Genomic DNA, 22,491 nt, shown 5'->3' with positions numbered 1-22,491 from the left:
AAGTAAAAGTACTTACTGTAGAACACTGGCCCCTGTGAATGATATATATATATATATATATATATATTTCATATTCTATACACTGTTGGATAGTTTTAGTTCCATAACAATGCATCATAATTATAATTTCTATTATTCTCATCATTGGGTATTTAGACCTGTCATCATTGCTGTTAATGACTTGTCTTTATTGCCTCTACCTCTTTTTATTCAACTTACCTAGTTTATTTTTCCAAAACATACAATATATGGCACATAACACACTTTCATACACAAACATAGAAACACATTCCTGCCATTAACATACACAGCAAGTATATTACCTGATAAACTGTACTGAGTTTTAATGTTCCTTTTTGTAAACTATTTCTGTCCTGCATATTCTTTTTCAACCCTTTACACAGTTCACAGGTCTAACTGGAGAAACAGTGCTTCACTTGATTTACTTCTCATTTAGTTAAACAATGAACAAAGCTATTAGTCTCATAATAACAATTTGGCCAATATGGAAACAACCTTCTCTGATGATGAAAATAATACATACCAGAATAACACACATACGCTCCACATAAAAATACACAAAGTCAAATAATACCACCAAAAACAGATATGTCTTTGCTTGATCACAAATCAGAACTGAACATGACCATTTTTATTTGTGTTAAACGTTGAGACTTTGAGAGTATTTTAATGCACAGTAAAGCCTTTGAACACCCTGTCTCTTAGTGAACGGTGGACTGAAAACACTCTTTGATATTCCCTGCTCAAACAGAAGGGAAAAGAACAAAATAATTTTGCGTGGATGGCACATGGGTCAGAGCACACTAAAGGCTGCATGTCTGGTAAATATGTAACCCATAATGAATATTCAGAGATGAATGGTGTGTGTTTGTATCTGTTGTGTTTTTCAGTGGCACCAACATGAGCCTTACTTTCACAACACTGAGTACTTTTTTTTTTTTTCCCATGACGTTTTAGCAGAACAGACAATACAAGCAGCTCTAAAAATGTTCCATACACTGTTAGAAGAAATTAAAATATTTACCAGTTTAAAGTAAAGAGTATAGGACATGTTTGGGGAGGAAAATACACATGCTTCATATTTCAAAATGATGTTTTGGTAAATTGTACTCACTTCTAGTTTGATCACGTCACCTGCTGATTTTGGTTTTGAAAGGCTAGTTTGGCAGTTACCGGCTCACAAAGTCAAAAAAATAATAATTTTAATAAAATTCTTCTCAGTCCTGAAGTAGAAAGTTGAACTTCCCAAAGTCAAACTCATCAGGCATAATGAGCATGTCTTCCCTGGCTCTGGCCAGCTTCTGTCGCAGGAAATCCCGTCTCTCAGTCCACTCCTGCAACTCCTCTGGGCTGTGGGCATAGTCGCAGCTCACACCGTCAGGACAGCTGCCATCCAACCTGTCAGACATTAATATATATTGTATGTTTTGACAGTGTTGTTAAGTCCCAATAAAATACCTTAGTTCTGTGTGAAGTAATATAGACATGCTAAATATTAATGGCTCTTCACTTCACTAGACCTTTAAAATCTGCATAATCAATTTTGGAGGGAAATGCAACAAGATGAAAAATACAAAATTGACATATTATAGCCTTATAAAGTTGTTATATTGATATAAATAAGATGCTTATTTACAAATCCAGCAGACACAGAGCAACATCCGCATTAATTTGGCAACAAATGTAAGTCCAATATTCACCCTTCTTTTAGCACTGTTTTGGTCTCTACTAACTCATAACTGACATCTTTATCTGCTAAATGCTCCACTATGTTGTGTGTTTTCACTAAAAAGCTTTATGCTCTAGTATGTTCACCAGCAGACAGATGCCCGTCTCTGGAAACAGCACTGATGAAAAAAAACCAAAACAATGACCTGAAAGATGCTAAAAATGCTCTGTGGAAGTGAGGAGAACAGAGTTGGTGATAACTTTCTGTGGGTTTGTCACTATTATCATATTACACATAAGTTATCTGACCCATTGTTAATATAAACATTATTTTAGATTAAAGCAGCAATAAGATATTTATTTAGTTATTCTAGCAAAGCAGTAGATATTAATCCAGTACTCATCCGAACACCAAGTCACCTGGACCAAAGTCAAACGTTTAAACTGCTAAACGTTTATTCAGAAACAGCACTAGTGGACCAGTGGCCCAGTGGCCCAAACCTTTATACTCATATACTGTACTAGATGATTTCCAACAACTTTCAGTGTAAATCCGAACACAGATTGTTTGTGAAATAAACAGATACAGATTGAGGCCCTGCTTTACACCAATTGTAGCTATATATGTTGCATCGGCCCAACTGTGAAGTGGCCAAATCCAGTTGACAAGTCTACCATTGGGAGTAGTTTGAAATATTAGCAACAGGTGTGGAGAATATTTTTTGTTAAAGAGTAACTTGACTCCTGCTCTCCCTGGTTTTAAAGCTTCAACTCTGTTTACCTCTGATCACAGCCAGCTTCACTGATGGGTGTGTCATCTGGATGTGGTCAGAAGTGTGCTCTGTTGCACCTGTAACCACGTCCAACAGTGATGTCACAGTGCACTGACACACCCTCGAGTACACTTTACATCACTGCAGCAAGGTGATAAGTTAAACCACTGGAGGTAAGCAAAGTGTTGTGGGCTGTGTCTGTGATTCAAACCAACAGCACTCCAATGCTGGACCCTTAACCAGTTGACTTTAGCAATTAATTATTTTCTACACTGACTGAATCCAAAAACTGATCCAGGACATGGTCTTACTTGGGGCAGAGTTCAAAGCATGCGCCAGGGAAACGGTAGCTCCACGTCAGAGCTTCGTCTTCTCCCTCACAGCTGAACACTCGGTCCTTGTGCTTCTCAGAGGAGATGTGCTGCTGCCACTGCCGCATACTGTTACTGTGCTTACCACACAGACGGCAGTGAAAGCCATTCTAAAATACAAAAAAGGAAGCATCATCATCATCTTCTTCTTACAGATGCATAGTCAGGAAACACAAACGGGAGAGTTTTAGTTTGGTGCCAGTGCAGCTGTTTTTGGTCTTTGACATTACTGAACTGAAAAACAAATGTATACCCACCATTGGTTCAGCATAGTCAGTAGGCATGACGATGTATTTCTCTTCTGGGACGGGCTGTGTGAGCATGGCTCCATCTGATTGGCGGTTGTGGGCGGTTAATGTCAGCCACATGTCATATATCTGCTGCATGTCCCGCACTACACGCACAAATACAAATCCGTTATCACTGAGATGTTCAGTGAGAGACGGAGTCAAAGTCAGACAACAAATCAAAGACCACACGATTGGGCGCAGTGCTCTTCGAGTGAGATTTGAGGTTATGCATTTACAGATTTCTGCCCATTTTAGCAACATTTCAAAGCCTAATATGACTCGAACTGAGGGAAACAACAGGTGACAATATATAATCTCAATACACTCCACTAGAACCACATTTAATATTCAACAGAATAGATATTCATCTAGCACCACCATCAGATCAAAAGTTCACTTTGTCCAATATTTGACACCTGCAAAACTAATGACATTCCCATCAGCCTCAGCTGTACTTCGTCATCTTAGTTTAGCGTGTTAGCATGATAACATTTTCTAATTAGCACAAAAGACTAACATAATAAACATTATACCTAAACATCTGCATGTTAGCATTGTCAGTGTAGTTAGCATTTAACTCAAAGTCCTGATGTGTCTAAGTACAGCCTGGCTAGATACACTAGTAGCTCTTCCAACATGGCTTTGTTATGTTAGGTAGGTTTTCCATTTTACTTTGGTCTACCCCTTACTTAATGCAAACTGTATTGCAGAGTGATGTTTAAAATTGGTGGAGTTCCCCTTTGAATCAAAGTCTGTTTACAGGTCTTGGGGAGTACTACTGCGTATGTGAAAAAAGTTGCATAACGCCTTTTGTGGCTCCAGAGGGAGCTGTGTGTAGTCTGATAAATTGCCTCAAGCGATGTCACTTGAGTCAGCGTCTACTGGATCTGAAGACTACAGGTTTTAAATTGAGAAACAATCTGGGGGTGTGGAGTTAGAACGAAGTGAGCTTGCCAGACCTCTGTAGCCCGTTCCTTATCTCTGTTTGAGGCCCAAGGCTACATTAGCCACTACTAGCATAACACACCAGAATCTCCGACTGAACTGTCGGTGGTTGAGTTGCATTGTGGGTAATGTAGGATGGATAGATAGATAATCTCTCTCTTTTAATCTTTAGATAGATATCTTTTGATCTTTTTTTAACTGTCAATCATGAATCCAACAATGTTATAGGAGTGCAATGCTGAATCAGTGGAATACTCTTTTAAAAGCATTATTTTAATAACTCACAGTCATTATTCTTCATATACATCCACATCTCCTTCTCCTCTTGGCTGTGAGCAAAGGTGCATTTCCCAGTGTAGTTACATTTCCTTTTCTCCAAGATCTGGGTACATATCTGCCAGCAGAAAACGTGTTATGCACAGATCACAATGTGCAGTACAAACTTTCAAGAGACACCATAATCAGCACCAACAGGCAAACCTACAAATTGAATCTTTAAAGTGCCAAATATACAAAACATAGTAAACATAAACAACAAGAAAAAGGCAAGAGAGATTGGGGAAGTCCTTTGCTCATCAATGTGGGAATGTCTATGATGAATCTGAGCGCATGGTTGAAACCACTTGTTGTATCAAAGTGCATAAGAATAGAGGAAGCACACCTACATCATATTGCACAGGGAAGTTCTTGGCATGTGGCAGCGGTCGGACCTGAACCCATTTACTTCTCTCCAAGGACTTGACCAGCAGTGCCCATCTCTCTTTAGTCCACCTGAAGATGACGACACAAGAAGAAGGGGACAGAGGCTGAAAATGAGACAGCCGGCAGACCTAGACCCGGATATGAGGCGGTAAATGGATGGGTAATCTTGGCTGTGATTTACTAGTTTTATATGTGGACAACATTTAACCTTTCACCTTTTTTCAGGCAGGCTTGAAAAACTCTGGTTGATATTTAATAGGATCTCTGATAATATGACATGGCTATGTTTATAGAATTAGAAACAGAAATTATTAAAATACATTTTCCATCATTTTCCAGACTTGTGTGGGAACTATACAAATATATTATTTTTACTCACGCGTGCCTGGCCTTGGCAATGCAGTACTTGAGGGTTTTGTCTGGTTCACTGATCAGACCATCCCGCCAGCACTGACCACAGGCAAACTTCATCTTCATGTTCAGACTCTTCCCAACTCCTCCTCTTGGTTTGCTCCCACCACCTCCAAAGGACAACTGTTTAAAATGAAAATGATGACAAAGAAGGATGATAGTCATTTAAACTTTCATCTGCCAAAATCAACTTACAAAATAATTTCAAAGATTACCACTTTTTAAAAAACTAGGTTTAAATTGGAATAATTTCACAGATTTTTTATGTAGAATCTGGTTGCTGCAAGCATAGTACATTTAATATTTATGGTAAATATGATTTTGTCTTGACATGACTATGTCTTTACATAAAAAGTTCTGTAAATTACTTAAATTGCTTATTAATTAAAAAAAAAAAGGTGAAAAATTCAGTCAAAAGACATAACAAGACCAGCAGTGAGGTGGTGACACTGCTTCAACATGTGGGTTCATCACATTTACAAAAATAAGAACAAACAGAGAGGATGCTGGACAAGTTGACCAACAACAAACAGGCCGGTCTATATGCCGAGCTATTTCAATAAAAATGATAAAAATGGTTTCTTACTCTATTTCCTTTCTGTTTGCTTGAGTTTTGCTCCTGCTTGTCATTATACTTTGTGGATACTTTCACAATCTCATCAGGGCTGATACCTGTGAACACAAACACACAGAAATAAAGTCGCCACTCATTTTAAGAGAAATACTACAAGTTACTGCTGTCTTCTGGTTTCTTCTCGGAATACTGAAGGGGAATACTATACTGACTAAAACAATTGTTTTTACAGAACTGAATCTCTTTGGATTGAATAAATCTGAAAAATTATTAATGATTCATTTTGGCCACTTGAGGGCATACTGACATATATCAATTTAGAAAGTTCATATAGCAAACAAACATACAGCAGATATGGAGCAAAATTATCATTAATTTGGAGTCCTGTGCCTGTCCACCTGATGAATGTAAATCCAATATTCAATCTCCTTTTAGCTCTGTTTTGGTCTCTATCCTGAGGGAAATGGCTGTCTCTTTAGCTGCTAAATGCTCCAAAATTTTCACCAGCTAGTAGCTAACTGTGTCTGTCTGCTGTTTGGTGCTGAGCAGGTAGTGTCCAGTGAGTTTATCACTGTCTTTTTGCTGATAACAGCTGCCTGCTGCTGCTGGAAACGAGACTGATGAGAACGGTGAGAGTGAACCAAAACAGTGAAGTTGTAAAACAAATAACAATAATGAGTTTAAAAGGACACTGAAAAGCTCGGTAGAGCTGAGGGAACTGCAGAGTCGATTAGTCACTATGAGCCACCCCTTTCACATTACCCATAGTCATTTGACCTGTTGTTAATATAAAAATACTGATTAGTGCAGCTTTAAAGGTAATCGAACATGAATCAAATGTGTTTACACCTAATCTGGTTTTAATAAGCGCCTTACATTTTTCTCACCGTAAACTGAAGATTACACCTCTTCAGTGTTTTAATATTTTTATTCAAGTGAACAAATAAAATACAAAATGCTCATGATTCTACTATTTCAACCGCATGTGTCTGATAGACTGCACCTGTGTCTCTCTGCACCCTCCAGGTTTTCAGCTCTATGACGGAGTGGGCATAATGGCAGCTGTCCTCTCTCTGGCAGCAGCACCGGATGGCTTGGCGGCACAAATCCAAGTGGCACAGGACGCTCAGCGGACGTACTTTTCTGTAGCTCACACTGTGTGTCCTAACCACAAATGCCAAGCACCTGGCAGGCAGAGGCATGACAGTTAAAGAGTTAGCGTGTGAGTGAAATGAGCAAGGACAAAAGGATGAGTGACACATATGTTGTAAACAAGCTCACTTATTGGCATCGAAGGTGTGGCGAGCATCTAAGTTGGAGCAGATGGTGTGGTTGTCTTTGCAGCGCTTACTGATGATTCTAGGTTTACTGTCATAGCATTCCTGAAGAGAAACGAGAAAGACAAACATAAAAAAGGTGGAGCAAAAAGAAAAAAGAAAAAAAAGAGACCAACAACAAGAAGAAAGACACTGAGACAAAGAAAGACATTTGGAGAGGGTGCCTGTCTTAACAATTTATTATTAATAAACAAATCTATTATGATACAAAAAATGTTGTGTAAATGTTCAAGAGACAGACAGGCATATGATTAAAGATTAAAAACATAGATACAGCAGTGTATAGTGTGGTGTAACATGCATGCTTCAAGGACAGAACAAACCACTGGCAGCTGGTACTTGTTAGGTTTCCAATGTTTTAAAAAATAATTATAACTGGGACTGGAATTGGTGTAGTTAAATACAGAAATAATAGTATTTTAATAAATAAATAAAATAATAAATATATAAGTACATTAATAATTAAAGAATTGGGACATAACTACTACTACTACTACTAACAATAAGAATGTTATTCCTACACATTTAAAAATACTTCGTTCTGTAGTTCTACATTTCGTGTACAACCTCAATCATGCTTTACAGTGGTCCTAACCTAACCACTGTAAAGCATGATTGTCTGGCTTCACAAGGAGGTTAGTACAACCTGTGTACCTCATTCTCAAACAGTGACAACAGTAGTATAATTCTGTATTCAATCTATTTAAAATCTATTTAAAAAAAAAAATGTTTTATTTATTTATTTATTGTTGAATAAGTCATTTTTTGCCTTCCATAATTTAAGGGAGACCTGAGTACATCAAAAATTATAGGTAACAATTAAAAAATATATTGCAGGAAACAGAAGAAAAGTAATATACATATATGAGAACATAGAAAACATCAAGATTTACAAATCAAATCCATAATCAATAAATAATAGAACATAAAAGAGAATAACAAAATAATTAAAAATATGTACTGTATAATAGTAAAAACAGACATGACTCGACTTAAAACAAATAGTATGTAAAGTAGTAATTATATAAACTATAAGTGCACTAACCTGACAAAGGAACATGAACATGCCCTTGTTTTCCTGTAGAAGGCGTATGATGCTGTTCACAGGGTCCAGTTTGACAGCTGCTGTTTCAAACAGCAGGTTTCGGTCCAACGTCCCCTTCCTCTCCTCTGTCCAAACGTCGATCTCCAGCTGGTTGAAGGCAAAATTGCATTTCTCTCTGTACTTACACAGGCCCACATCCCCGGATTTCAGCAGCTCTGAACATGTAAGAAAACACAGAACTCATTCTGTCACACGAACACAGGAATGTGGGACAAACACAGTCACTTTAATTACTCATTTCTATTACAGGTTCCTTCTCTAACTGTACAGCTGTTTGAAATTCAGTAGTTAGTAAGTGACTAGCATGACTGTTTTGCTGAAGTTATTTGCCATCAAGAGTTCCTTCGCATTAAAACTGTTTCTGGTCAGTCAAAGTGGCAGAGTTGTGGGAAAAATGGAAACACGGGGTGACAAGTCGTATCAAGCATGCCTATGTTTGTAAATCCAAACTGCCTTCCCTGACAAAACTGCAAAACATGATGAAACTCAAAGACATGGTTACATGGTTAAAAAGGACAACACTGCTTCAAAAGAGTGTTTCTAATTGAAAGAACAAACTGTGCTCTGATGTTTTTATTTGCCTAGCTCTGGGTTTCAGTATCTGCCATGCCAAACATGCACCATGACTTGTTGTCGAGTGATTTTGAAAACTACACCTACTGTTAGCGCCACAGTTTACAAGTGTACAAGCTAACTGGCTAAGCTGCTACGTGGCTTACAAAGTAAAACAACTGGCTACTCTTATTTCTGAAAGCTAATGGACTTTATCTTTGGTTGTAGAAATGATAGTCATGGTGTAAAATGTGCAGTGAAACACCTTATCACTGTGCAGATAGGATTGGGTAAACTTCAATATATTGTTATCAGCCGAAACAATAGTATCAAGAACTTTCAAGTGTCGAAAGTTGGCATCTGGTCACATTCTTAATCTTCTTTACTTGTTCTTTGAGCCAATATTTCCTCATTTAAAAATTCTAATTTTGACTATTTTATTTAATGAGCATTCTTGTACGTTGTCATGTTCAGATCTTACACCCGATTTACTGTAAGCGTTTTATGCAAAAAATGTACTGTAATTATGTTCTTGTCGGCACAACATACTGCACGGAGACACACACAAAACAAAACAAACACTATGTTGTCCTGATATCAATCAATCAATCATTTGATTTTGAGATCCTTACCTCTGCAAAGTACAAACGGCCCACTGAAGGAAGTCCAGGTAGGAAGCGGTCGCACTCGGGTCCACTCCGAAGGATGACCTGCCTTTCGTCTACATAACAGAATGTCTCCCTTACAGCTGTGGACCAGGTCTGGCTTGTGAACAAAAGTATATATCCCTTGACCTGAAAATGAAAAAATTGAAGATATCCAATAGAACAAAAAAGTATGAGTGGATGTTCTGTTTTTGAGTATGTATGTTTATATGTATTCTGAATAGATTTTTAAATTTTGGTCATTGCTTGACATTTTAACTTCACTTTTTGCCCTTTCAGCAACATTAAAAGAAGGGCTTCAGGATGCAAATAAAAGTTCCTTTTAAAGTACCCCTCCACTGAAAAATGTGTTTTTCTTATGTTTAAGTCCCCTAAAATGTCAGGCCTCGACTTTACTGACTTGTATCTGTGCAAAATTTATCTCTTTCACATTCCTCTACTAAAGGGGGAGAGGTCTATACACTTCCCTAAAATCTGATATTCGAACGTACTCCGGGCAAGCGTGATTTGGGACGTCACTAATTCGAAAGCCAGTCGCAGTGCCACCGCCAAAGAAACCTGAAACCTCCAGCGCAGAGCAGACTTGTCAGTACAGAGAGCGAGAGCATGCACTAAGTTAGCGTAGTGAAAGTCTTTACAGCAAACATGGTAGAGTGTGCAGTTTTTGGATGTAAACCGGACCCTGGAGCTTCCTTCCACTATCTACTAACATTACGTAATAACATTGTGAACACGCTGTAACATCGTAGCAGATATTATTGTATGTTTCACAACCACCATGGCAGTGTCAGCCACTGCCAGTTACAAGCTAACAAACAACATAAACAAATAAAAGATGCTAACTACACCTACCATTATGATACGTTTGCTAGTCACCGATTTTTGGTGCACAATAGACTCCTCATCTGGGTCTGACTCAAACATGTCTGCCTGAATCTCTCCGATGTTTCCTCTAACTCTAGCCATCTTGACGCGCACCGCTCTCACCCACATCCATCCTTTTTTTTTTTTACTTTTTATGTGGGATTACCATGTTAAAAAAATATTAATCATAGAGTATTTTTACATACTTTAAAACGCGTCTGGAGGGGAACTTTGTCAAAACAGGGAATATTAAAAAGGTCAATAAACTGCCTGAGTAGTAAAATCATCACCAGCAGCAGGAGCATTATGATTTCTTGCTACACTACAGTTATTTTGAGTCAGGACTGGACCGCTAACATACCTGTCCGAGGGAAACAGGCAGAGCAGGCCTGCAGGAACTCATGGGTGGAGGACAGGGGGTGAGAGACTGCAACCAGCACTTGGTTATTCCTCTCCTTTGTTGCCACAGTAAGAATAAGATTTCAGTTAATGCTAACAAAACAGACTAAAATGGAGCAGACAACACAAGCCACATAATCAGTCTTACTTTGTAGTTATTCTTTGGAGATCGCATTACTGGAGCTGCGGCACTGTGAGAGTCTGTGTTACCTGCGGAGCAATGAGAGAAAGTACGTGACAAACTATGTATATGTGTAATGTGTACACACTTTGTAGCAAATGGGCTAAAATATGTACAAACACCAGTATGGTCTTTTAAAAAGGGGATCACTTATTTAAGCTGCTTGAAATTAAAATCTGATCATTAAAGTGATAATTGATGATTAAAGAAAGTTTGTTACACAAACTTCGATACATTTTTTCAGCTTTTTTCTTGTAAAATACTCCGTGCTTCCACTTCTTCAGGGCTCTAGAGGTCCTTCAAATGAAACAACGTGAGAACCAAAAAACATCACTCTTGGGTTGATCTGCTCACAACACAAGAGGGGTCCCAAATACGTAGACATTGCTTCACTTTAAAGAGGCCACAAGGCCAAAAGGTTGGGAAACAATGCTGTAGGTCAAAGCCATCTAGCTAATTTCAGAACCTATATTTGCTGTTATGACATCTAAAAGAACAGGCCTCCTGCTTTGCCAGTAATATAATAAGTCACCATTAAATCATAGTTACCAGTTGAGCTGAAATCTGAGAGCAAGTCCAGGCCTGTTCCCCCAAAGGAAATTGCTGGAAAAACTGCCCCAACACCTTTATCTGAGGGAAACAAGTCCAGGGCATCAAGGGAGTCAGCCAGGTCCACAGCTTTCACACCAAGTTTAGGGACATCACCACTCTGACCACCTGGATCAGAGACAGTCTCCAGGGGATCTAGTTCATCTAGCAAATCATCAAGAGACTTTTCCCCTGCGTCCAGTTCTACTTTGGAGTCATTCTCGGCAGCAGCGGCACTTGGAGTCGTATCCAAGAAGTCATCCAGGGAATCAAGGCCATCCAGATCGTCCAGCGCCACAGAGGTCAGTTCTAAGTTTGGAGCGCCTGCGCCACCAATTCCAGAGGTCGAGAGGTCATCTAAGGCATCCAGTGTCGCTGTTGTGGTGCTGCGCCCACCACCTAAAAAGGAGTCCAGGGAGTTGAGTTGGCTGACAGTCGAGCTGAAGAAGGCCGGGGGTAGCTGGGGTGTCGGGGCGGGCAATACAAAAGGAACGGTGTGTGTGCAAGTGGATGACGTGCTGGGGACTGGGAATACTGCCTGTGTGTGGGCCTGGAAAACAGACAGAGACAGAACGTAAAAAAACGTGCCACAAAGCCTCAATTTAATGATTAGATTTGAAGGTTTTCATGGATGTTGGCTGACAATAGCTGGGCAGTATCAACTTTTTTTTTTTTTAATTCACTAAAGTAATTAACTTAATGAGAATCTACAACTATATAAATGTTTATTTATGACAAATCGCCCACACTTCAAGCTGCACTAATCAATATTTTTATACGAACAATGGATCAAATGATTAAGTGTAATATGAAAGGGGACACTCGTAGTGATGACCCCACAGAGGATTATTACCTGACTCTGCAGTTTCACTCGGCTCTACAGAGCTCTTTGTTTGGTTTAGCAAACTCTGATTAGTGTTGTTTTAGCCAAGGTAGGCAGCTGTTTCCAGTGGAAAGCTCTGATAAACCTGCTGTACACTATTTTACTAGCACCAATGGAAAACAGACAAGTGAGCAACTAGCTGGTGAAGAAAGTGGAACAGAGCCAGATATTTCCCTCAGGAGTTGGTGGAGACCAACATAGAGCTAAAAAGAGAGTGAATAGTGGACAGAAACCTGAATCCAACTTAATGCTAATGTTGCTCTGTGTCTGCTGGATGTGTAAATTCGCTAACATGTCAGCAAATAAACTGTCTGTGTTCAGCTGCCCACAAGGGGCCAAATAAATAAATAAATAAATAATTAAAAAAACAATTAATGCAGCTTTAAAAAAGGAACATTTACAACCTTGTTCTACTTTTTAGAGTCTGGCCTCTTCTGTGTCTTTTCCTACTGGACACAACAACGCAAACAAATGCACATTATCGGTTTCATGACCTCTGTGTTTGCTCAAATTTTTTGTCTTCTGGGTTTGATTTTCAATAACTCGCCTAAGTTCCTGCTGTTTGGCAGAGCAGCCGTCTCCCAAAATATCAGATATTGGAGCTTCCCACTCAGAACATTTCAAAGTGCACATTTGAACTGCATCATCACGTAATAATAACAACTTAATTTTAAAAAAAGAAAGAAAAGGTGAAAGAATGTTTTCTGCAATGGATTAGCTATCCAAAGTAAGATGTGACAACTGTGACAAGTTGATTTTACTGCATTGAAACGAATGACAAAGTATGCAATTTGTTATAAATGAGTTAAAACATGTTTCTTTGAAGAAAAAAATAAATAAAAAAAGTTTTTTCATTCAATGTGTGTAATTCTCAAACTTTTAAAGACTTGTATAATGTGCATATATTATTACATACTCTTCCACACCTTCCAGTTTAGTAATTCTCTAAAACCAAGGACACCTTCATTCCATTCTCAGAAAAAAAAAAAAAAAAAGGTAAATTACTGGTCTGCAGGGACAAACACAACACAAACAGTTATTACCTCAGTTGGCTCCTGCTCATTAGGGAAGCAGTCGAGCAGGCTGTCTAAGTCATCTCCCATCAGCTCAGAGTCCTCCAAAGTGTCCGCCGTGTCAGGTACTGAGGAGACAGCAGGTTGGCGGCAGCTGGGAGTTGTGGAGGGAAAGGAGGACTCAGGCATGCTGGGAAAGCTAACTGAAGAGAAGCAGGAGGGAATTTATTTAGATCTTACTTGTAAGCAGATGTGGAGACACTCATGTTGCCTGTATTGTTAATGTTAATGTAACACAATTCAGATCAAGTCAAAGTCAAGAATTCACACCTGGTGCAAGGCCACTCAGAGGATTTGTACCATTTCCTAAATGAGCACCAGACACCTGGAAGTGAGACGGGGGGGGAAAAAAAGCATTCGAAGTATAATCAAGCACAAATAAAATAAACGTCTGATGTGAAAATTTCTGAGAGGATGAGTAAAAGGCTCAAATAAAAAAAAAAACAACACACATCTGGAAAACATGAATCATCACTGATTCTGTGATACGAAATCACAGTCAGCTAAAACGTCTCATTTAAGAAACTCAAATGCATCTTAATAAATGTGATTTGGAACGTTGTAGGAATCTTCTTTTTTTATTTTATGTATGGTGGTGAATCTTAGAAATAATGTGGTACTTGCCGTGATGGTTTCAGAAGTTATGTTTCCATTTGCGACACCTCTCGTGATAAGTGCTTGTTCCTGGGAAAGACAAGATAACAGACTGGATATGAGATACACAGCAAATAAGGACAAATCTGCACCATGTCGGCATTAGTTAGGCAATATGATGATACATCTTACCGTATATACCGTGATAGCCATTTCTAATACTACCCCACTGAATTGCATATGTCATTTCCAGGATTTTAGCTTCAACGTGATAAAATAACTTCACTTTTAAAGATAGTTCATTCACTGGATAGGCAAAAATAGTTGTTTTATCCAAATAAATATTACTATAAATCATGATGTTTATGTCGATATCACAATATAAAATTACTTTCACTATGATATAAGATTTTATCCATGTCCACCCCTAGACTGCATCCTATCTGACCATGAAGAGAAAATCCTTTAACATTACTCATTTGTATTCCTCAGTGAACAAAATCTAAACAATAATCATTTTACTAACCTTTGCGCTGACATAGGGTTTGCGATTTTTTAGTCCCAGATGGATGGCCAGCTCCTGTGCGAGCTCATTCACCTGTTTGTCCTGTCAAGAGTCAAACAGAAGAACAAATCAATTCACTGCACAAGCTACACGTCTCTGACATCTACCATGTAGTGTAAGCCCACTTATTACCATCTTGGAACTGACTCACAAAAGCAATTTGTCCCATCTTGCCAACATTGGCATACTAACACACCAACAGTGACAATGCTAACATGCTGATGTTTACAAGGTAAACATGGTACAATGTTCACCATGTTCACCATCCTAGTTTAGCATGTTAAAATGGCAACATTTGCTAAGTAGCACGAAACACATGAAAAATGAGTACAGCTGAGGCTGATGGGAACATCATTAGTTTTACAGGTGTTTTGACATAAACCAAAGTATTGGACAAATTGCAGTAAACTCAGCATAAAGCATTTCACTTCACGACCCAGCCCCTATCAACTGATTTTAAAAGGGTAAGACATTTATATTTACATGCAGGCCCTTCTGACAGCATTTTCTTAGACCTATTAGCATTGACTCTCCCAGTTCTCTCCTTCCTTTACCAGGCGAGTGATGAGCAGACAGTCTGTGGTGCAGTTGTAGGCCTCCCTGTACTTCCCAAGCTCCTTCAAACAAAGTGCCTTCCTGTACAGGGCCTTGCGGCTTTCCTTACACACTTTCAGAGCTCGGTCACAGTCCTTCACGCCTCGATCATATTGACCCTGTGGAAAAGAGTTCAAATGAGGAGCATGGCTATGCCGGTTTAAGCTCAGTGGCCTGGTACTGATGATTAAACACCTCTAAATTATTCAGTGTTGGTCAAATTCCTTTAGGGGTAGAGAACCAGATCGATATTGTTTTTAGAAGCAGCTTTATAGATCAGGTGTGAGGTGTGGTGAGGACAGAAAGCCTCCTTTATTGGAATTTTTTTTTTTTTTTTTTTTTTTTTAAATTGGAAATTTCGAGTGATATACTAAGTTTATAGTCCATTTATCAATGAGTCCAAGTTCTGAGATCTGTTAATAGCTGTAGGAATATGTTTGGACAGAACTGTCAGTCACACTGTTATATTTCTGAACTGCATTTTCTCCTGATACCTTTTCTACCCATCTTCTTTGCATTATCTGAAGCTTAAATTAACTTATATAAAATTTGATTTACAGATAACTCTGCATTGTGTTTTGACTGAATGTACACGTAAAGGGGATTTTTTTCCTTTTTTATTTCAAACATTATTCGTCACTTGCAATACATCAGAGACTGTTTACCACTTCACCATTTTAGTTTAACATGTTAGCATGCTACCGTTTGCCAATAAGTATTAAACACAAAAGTACAGCGCAGAGGCTAATGGGAATGTCAGAATGTTAGAAGAAAAATTAAAAGGGATTACTAGACTTACAGTTTACAGTTTTTCCAGAGGGGGACCAAATTTCAAGGCTGAACCACAAATGTCAACATCATGGCGGCGCTAGAGTCAGGGGATCACCAAAGTAATTTGGATTCATCCTCTGGGGACCATGAATGTCTGTACAAACTTTCATGGCAATCTAAACTGTTGTGATATTTCAGTCTGGACCTGAGGAGGAAAGTGTAATTCAACTGTGGATGGAACATGTAATTGTCATGTCTTCTTTATAAAGCATTATCTTGTTATGAATTATTATCCTGTGCTCACTGCTTTGTACTATAATATACTACTCTAAGATTTACTCCTGGGTTGTCCCGGATATGCCTTGGCCTTCCCTTGAACCCATGCTAAAAACTTCCCTGTGACTCTTATCCTATTAATGATTCATGGTCCCACCACAAAGAAGAAAAAGAAAAAGAATCAGGAATGGAAAACAGAAGAATGAAACCTAAGATCACTTTCGAACTGGAAGACAGTTCTTTTAATATGAGAACTATTGTAGACAACAACAAGTTGTTAATGTTTTTCATTCATACTGTTAAAGGTCAATGGTGTATAAACAGCAGTGAAACAGGCCATATTTCAAACTGAGAAAACCATAAAGTGCTGATTTTAGATATTAAATCACCATTATCATATTATTTCTGTCTAATTTATATATTCAAAAATATGTTTAATTGGGTCTTTAAAATGTAGCACAAACTCTAGTGGACTAAACACTGGCATGTTACAGGTTATTAAAGATTAAAAGTTGAAAGAGGGGGAAAAATTACTTCAACCACTAATTATTATGGGTTGATCCACTTTTATCTGGCTCCATACCTGACTGACTGACGCACAGCTCAGGTTTGGGTGTGGAGAAGCATTTCTCCCAAGCCTCATTAACACTGGAACACTGAAACAATCGGTTGCAAGTTTGCGGAATGACACGCCGTCTCAGAAACACACGGGACCAAATGTATCTCACCATACTGTGGTAGGCAGCGGCCCGGTTGACATACAGGCTCTCCAGCAAAACTTCGGGGATCTGGAGCTCCTCTGCTGCAGCGTAGCGCGAGACATTCAAGCCTTCACTGAACTCTCTCACCGCCTGCTCCCAGTCTCTGTCCCTGAACAAGGCATTGCCCTCATCAAGCAGGTTGCACACTAACTGGGTCAGTAAGTCCTGGGAGGAGGAAAAGAGTGTGTGAAAAGAGTAGTGTGTCCCAAAAACTTTGGGTCCTATCATGACTGAAGTAGTCACAATACACCCCACAGCTAAGATTTTTATTTCATTCATATCCACCCCTGTGCAGCCCAACCCTGTCATGTTTTTTCAAGTTTTATGAATGATTTTATATTCTAGGCATGGTCACAGTACACATGTGCATGGACAGTGAGAATAAAGTGATACCCGTGAACATGGTGAAGGACAGGAGCAATTTAAAAAAAAAAAAAAAATTATTTATTTTTAAAGTTCTTTAGGATTTAACCAGGAATCAAGATTAGAAACTTCAAAACAGCAAATCACGACAAGATGTAGACAAAATGTTCAACAAAATGCAGTGCAGTGTAATAAAAGCTCTCTCTACCTTGCCCAGGTCAGAGACTTTACTCCAGCCCTGAGAACAGCAATATTGCCAGTCTGTCCAGTTCTGTACATCCAACACCGCTCCAAAATTATGAAAAGGTTGTCGATGGATTTAGTCGTAGCACGCTAAGGATACGTTCAGATGTTTTAGGTCTATGTTAATATAATACTCACATGCCCGTATTTATGTTGAAAGGTGTTGGTCGCTGTAAACATTCATCCTGTTCATACTGACCCTGAAGTGATCCCTTCGTACCATAACCACACCATGTAAGAAATAATATGAAGCTTCAGCAGTTTGAGTTACAACAAGACGGAGTCTGCAGTACAGACATGCTAGTGACGCTGTGAGGTTGTAGTTAGGCACAGCGGTGGGGGGGAAATTGCACATTTCATGGCAATCCATCCAAAATGTTGAGACACTTCACAAAAAAAATTGCTGGTGGCACCAGAGGAAAGGTCAGTGGGTCACCAAAGTCATTAGGATACATCTTCTGGGAACCACGAATATCTGAAAATTTGGTGCCAATCCATCAAATAATCATCAAAACATGTCACTAAAAACCAAAAATACCAACCACATGGTGGCGCTAGAGGAAAAGTCAGTAGGATTCATCCTCCTGGGACAATAAATGGCTGTACAAAATTTCACAGTAATCCTGCCAGTAGACGTTGGTAGAGATATTTCAGTCAGGACCAAAGTGGTGGAATCTTGAGTAGGAAATTATTTCTTTGTGTTTCCTGGGACTGTTATCTCGCTGGGGCACATTGGAGGGACACTAACACAAAGAGGGAATTTTGTACACAAAAAATAAATAAACAAGAAAAATAAAAAATAAAAATTTATGAAGGGATCACTTTGGATCCTGTATGGACAGGAGGAATGATTACAGTAACTCTTTCGAAGTGAGTATTGTGAGTATTTAGACAGACTTGAAAAAATCTGAAGCTATCCTTTAATACCCAGCAGTGGCAGTAAAAATCAACACTGCCTCCAAGAAGAGAATGGGGGGAAAAGATGTGAAAGAAGTGCCCAGGCCTTGATTTAACATGCAGCCAGGAATGAACAGAAAGATGGTAGGAAAGAAAAGACAAAGGAGTGTAAGGGAGAAACACAACAGATAGCAACAGCAACAACTCATGACCAAGTGATTGTAGATCATAACCTGCATGAAACCAACAGTGGAAGAGTGAAGAGACTGTGGAGACAGACATAACATTGTGTTTGTAATAACAGCTGGTACCTGGTAGCCCTCGGGCTCTGGATAAGCCAGGGAAGACCTAGAACACAAAATATAAACTTGCTTAGAAAAGTACTGAGACACCATAGTTATCAAGGATATGAGTCATTCAAGGCCAGGATAGGTTTCACTTTCTGTCAGGCTGCCCTCAAATAAAAATATATATATAAAAAAAAAAAAACATATCTCACTGTATAAATGTCAGAGATTTGCTTATCTCCTCCTTGCGTTTCTGTCTGGCAGGGTCCATGCTTGTTCACTGGGGGGGGAAGACAAACAAACCACAAGTGGTTTAGTAGCAAATGCTGACTGATGTTATGTTGTTAGTGCCTGTGAAATGTGGCTGATGTACGCCCACTTCCTTTAAGAAACAACCAGCTCTTTGTCACATTGCCGAAGTTAGCTTCAGATTTACAGATTCAGATTCTGCAGTTAAGGAGAAAGTTAAGGGAAACTTAAAAGGGTAATTCTGATATTTTTAAACCTGGGCCCTATTTTTTTTATTTCTTTTTCAAATTTATTTCTTTTTTTTTTTTTTTACATATTTTGAGAGTCTAAAAGACTCCGGTACAAACATTTTTGGAATTGGTCCAGTAGATCGCCTCAGCCGGCAGCTGCGAACCGGGCTGCAGTGGCTGCAATGTAATTCTTGTGGGCAAAATTGCACACATCAAAAAAGTACGTCCACTAAAAGTGCTTGTTTTTGCCTCTGCCTCTGCTAAGATTGTTATTCTGTGTCTGACAACATTATGGAAAGGATACCTACAGAGATAGGCTTTTTTTGTTAAAGATTAAGATGACTCACTGACTCATGTTTCCACCATCGTCTTCCTGCAACAACTCACCTCTTGCAAGATTTCCGAGCGAGACTTCTGTTTATGGTTAGACAAAAAGGATCTTACTCTTTGACAAAAAGGTCAATCTATTGCATCGGTAGAAAGAAAGAAAGTAGTTCCTACATGAAACTGCTCACAACAAGGTCTGTGGATTATTTTGAGTTAGTGGATCGTGACTTCTGGAGTTTTTCAAATATATTTTTTTGGCGCTTTGAGCACCACAAGCCCAGTTCCATACAGTCCCATTATATTCAAAAAAGGCAGACATCTCTACGGCCGATATCTCCAAACTCACACCAAAACTACCTAGATGGATAAATAGCACTACAGGTAAGAGGAAAAATATGCATGTTTAATTTTGGGGTGAACTGTCCCTTTAACGCAGTGTGAAATCCACTTTTAAAATTTGTGAAGCCTTTATTCTATTTGTGAAAATGCAAAAAATCACAGAGCTCCAAAATTATGAAAAAGTTGTCCATGGATTTAGTTGTAGCACTCTCTACGTTAACACAATACTCACATGCCCGTATGCATGTTGAAAGGTGTTGGTCGCTGTAAACATTAGTCTTGTTCATATTGACCCTGAAGTGATCCATAACGTAAGAAATAATATGAAGCTTCAGCAGTTTGAGTTTGAGTGGATCACAAAAGTCATTAGGATACATCTTCTGGATATTTGGTGCTAATCCATCAAATAACTGTCAAAACATGTCACTAAAAACCAAAAATACCAACCAGACACAGAATAGTAGCCTAGTCATTTGCCACATTGTTTATCTTGTCTCTTGGTAGCATTGCAGCCTTTTTGTTTTTCCTGATTCTGCCTGCCTGCAATTATGATTTTGAACTATGATCGTTTTTTAGCTTTTTGCTTGCCTGTTTTAACATTTTACCTGTTTAACCTTTTGGTGTCCTGTATTATGTCTGCTGACAAAGTAAACTCTTTGCTCCTGCTTTTGAGTCTGTCAAAATCCAGAGCCTTCACAAAGCACACAAACTTACACCGACCTACCGATCTACCTACCTAGCTGTCTGCCTGTCTGTCTGTCTGGCACATATTTTTATCCACACCATCTTTGACATGTATCTATTAATGCCGCGTTCAAGTCTTCTTGTTTAAACCGTAATTACGAGCAGCGAGTGGGAAGACCGGTTCAAGTCAGCCTCTGACGACGATATCTCGCACTTGGTGAAAAAGAACTACAGACATGTCAACAGATTGTTGGCAGAATGGCTGCAAATGCATCTCCTCTGGCAGTTACATCCAAATAAAACCCAGTATTAAACACTAATACAATGGATTCGGCTCATTTTATAGCAGCTGTACACTGTTTGGTTTGATCTAGTTTCGCTCGGTAACAAACTACAACAAATACGTAATACAACAAAAGCCGCTAATTTAGGCTTTAATTTAACAATCTTGGAATAATGCCTAAACACTCCCGAGTCGGAATAAGGAGTGTTTTTCCTGTTTTGTCCATTCTGCCGACATTGTCTGAATGCAGCATAAGTAGCAGGACGTGAGATTGGCTGCCTTTCGCGGGCAACCAGGTACGTCACAGAATACAAATAGAATAAAGGTTTCACAAATCTGAAATGGGTTTTAAAGAATATGTTGCCTCTCTGGGATAATCTAGTCCTGATTTGACCAGTCTAAATATAGTGGTTTTCGATCTGGACCTGGTCCAATATGGTCTAGATGGGGGGCTGTGAAATCTCCCTTTTTAGCAATTACACAAATACAATAAACGTTTCAGAAATTTTAAAGTGGCTTTCAGACAGCGTTACGGCTTTACCTAAAAATGTCACGCTTTCACAACAATTAAAAAAGGTGTAAAAAAAAAACGGAGGATCGGTCGCGCAGCACTGTAAGTTAAGTTCCCCTTAACTTTCCCCTTAGCTGCTTCCGAATCGATTCGGAAGCTAACTTCAGCTTCGTCTCACACCGTGCAGACACTCACCGAGCCCGTGTTCGTGTTCATTCACTATGAACTATTTGCCCAAACGTCCAGCACGCAAATCCCTGACCCTGCATGTTTCCTCGGATATCACGGCGCGACTGGGCCAACTCGGCCAAGTTCAGACACACCTACCTGATGAAGTGAGGAAGTTCATTGAACTGAAGCAAAGTTTAAAAGCGTGTCATTTCGTGTTCGAAGGGGAAAAAGACGGAAAAACGCTCGGCAGATGAGAGGTCGTGCTGACGCTGATAAACAGCGAGCCGAGGAGGAAGAAACCCGCTGAGGGCTCGTGTCTGAATTCACAGTCCCCAGTTAAGTTTCGATTCCCAGCAACCCCAGTCTGTCCATGAGCCAGCTGCAAGGCTCCACACTGGGCTGGCCCTTTAAAGATGCTGAAGCTTGCAGGCCCTGAGCGCAGTCTCTCAGGCACCACTTCCTGCAGACAACAAAACCATAACCTCCACCTGCCTACATCTTCTTCTTCTGCAATCCCTACAATGAATTCATACACAATTGGTTTTTGTTCTTTATTTGACATTATAATACAAATTCTTGTAGGACCAATAACAGTGCAAGCTTCAATAACAATACAAAGACCCAAGAAAAAAAAGAACATAAAAACAACAACAAGGCTACAATAACCATATACAAAAATAAATACACAAATATATAAATGGGTGAATAAAATTAAACAAAATATGTTTACATTCAAGAGGTCAATAAATCAAGTTTCCATTAAAAATAAAATACATAACTAGAATCCACATATTCATATTTGAAACTGCAAGTCTCGGACGAGAATAAGTTTCCTCTGAGGAAAACTACAGGATTCCCAAACTGTCATGAGTCATGATGACTGGGAGAGCCCTGCGTTTAAAGGGGCACTGCTGCATTCATGTGCTGTCGGAATAATTGTAAAA

General features: G+C 39.1%; 1 protein-coding gene across 4 annotated transcripts; it reads right to left on the bottom strand.

Annotated features, from left to right (window-relative positions):
- Nucleotides 1-201: 201 nt before the first annotated feature.
- On the bottom strand, nucleotides 202-22,202 carry LOC122869476 (zinc finger CCCH domain-containing protein 7B-like). 4 transcript variants are annotated; one of them, XM_044182537.1, is made up of 23 exons: nucleotides 21,572-22,202; nucleotides 18,966-19,033; nucleotides 18,778-18,814; nucleotides 16,931-17,128; nucleotides 15,116-15,274; nucleotides 14,523-14,603; nucleotides 14,027-14,086; nucleotides 13,673-13,727; nucleotides 13,373-13,545; nucleotides 11,408-11,996; nucleotides 10,826-10,887; nucleotides 10,640-10,733; nucleotides 9,382-9,543; nucleotides 8,138-8,352; nucleotides 7,037-7,137; nucleotides 6,759-6,940; nucleotides 5,768-5,853; nucleotides 5,150-5,304; nucleotides 4,734-4,839; nucleotides 4,354-4,462; nucleotides 3,091-3,227; nucleotides 2,774-2,943; nucleotides 202-1,419 (listed from the first exon to the last, which is right to left on the bottom strand). In XM_044182537.1, exons 2-23 carry the CDS (start codon nucleotides 19,022-19,024, stop codon nucleotides 1,239-1,241), a joined length of 3,171 nt encoding a protein of 1,056 aa, XP_044038472.1. In that variant the 5' UTR covers nucleotides 19,025-19,033; nucleotides 21,572-22,202; the 3' UTR covers nucleotides 202-1,238. The 4 variants fall into 4 exon arrangements, with proteins under 4 accessions (XP_044038472.1, XP_044038471.1, XP_044038475.1 ...); XM_044182536.1 differs by having other exon boundaries at nucleotides 21,704-22,202; XM_044182540.1 differs by lacking the exons at nucleotides 18,778-18,814; nucleotides 18,966-19,033; nucleotides 21,572-22,202 and adding an exon at nucleotides 15,955-16,131 and having other exon boundaries at nucleotides 15,045-15,274; nucleotides 16,931-17,067.
- Between the last annotated feature and the right edge of the window lie 289 nt (nucleotides 22,203-22,491).

Source organism: Siniperca chuatsi, linkage group LG21, assembly GCF_020085105.1.
Source record: "Siniperca chuatsi isolate FFG_IHB_CAS linkage group LG21, ASM2008510v1, whole genome shotgun sequence".
NCBI classification, from domain to species: Eukaryota; Metazoa; Chordata; class Actinopteri; order Centrarchiformes; family Sinipercidae; genus Siniperca; species Siniperca chuatsi.
Note: the sequence above shows the minus strand (reverse complement) of the source record. Positions and strands in the feature narration are given on the sequence as shown.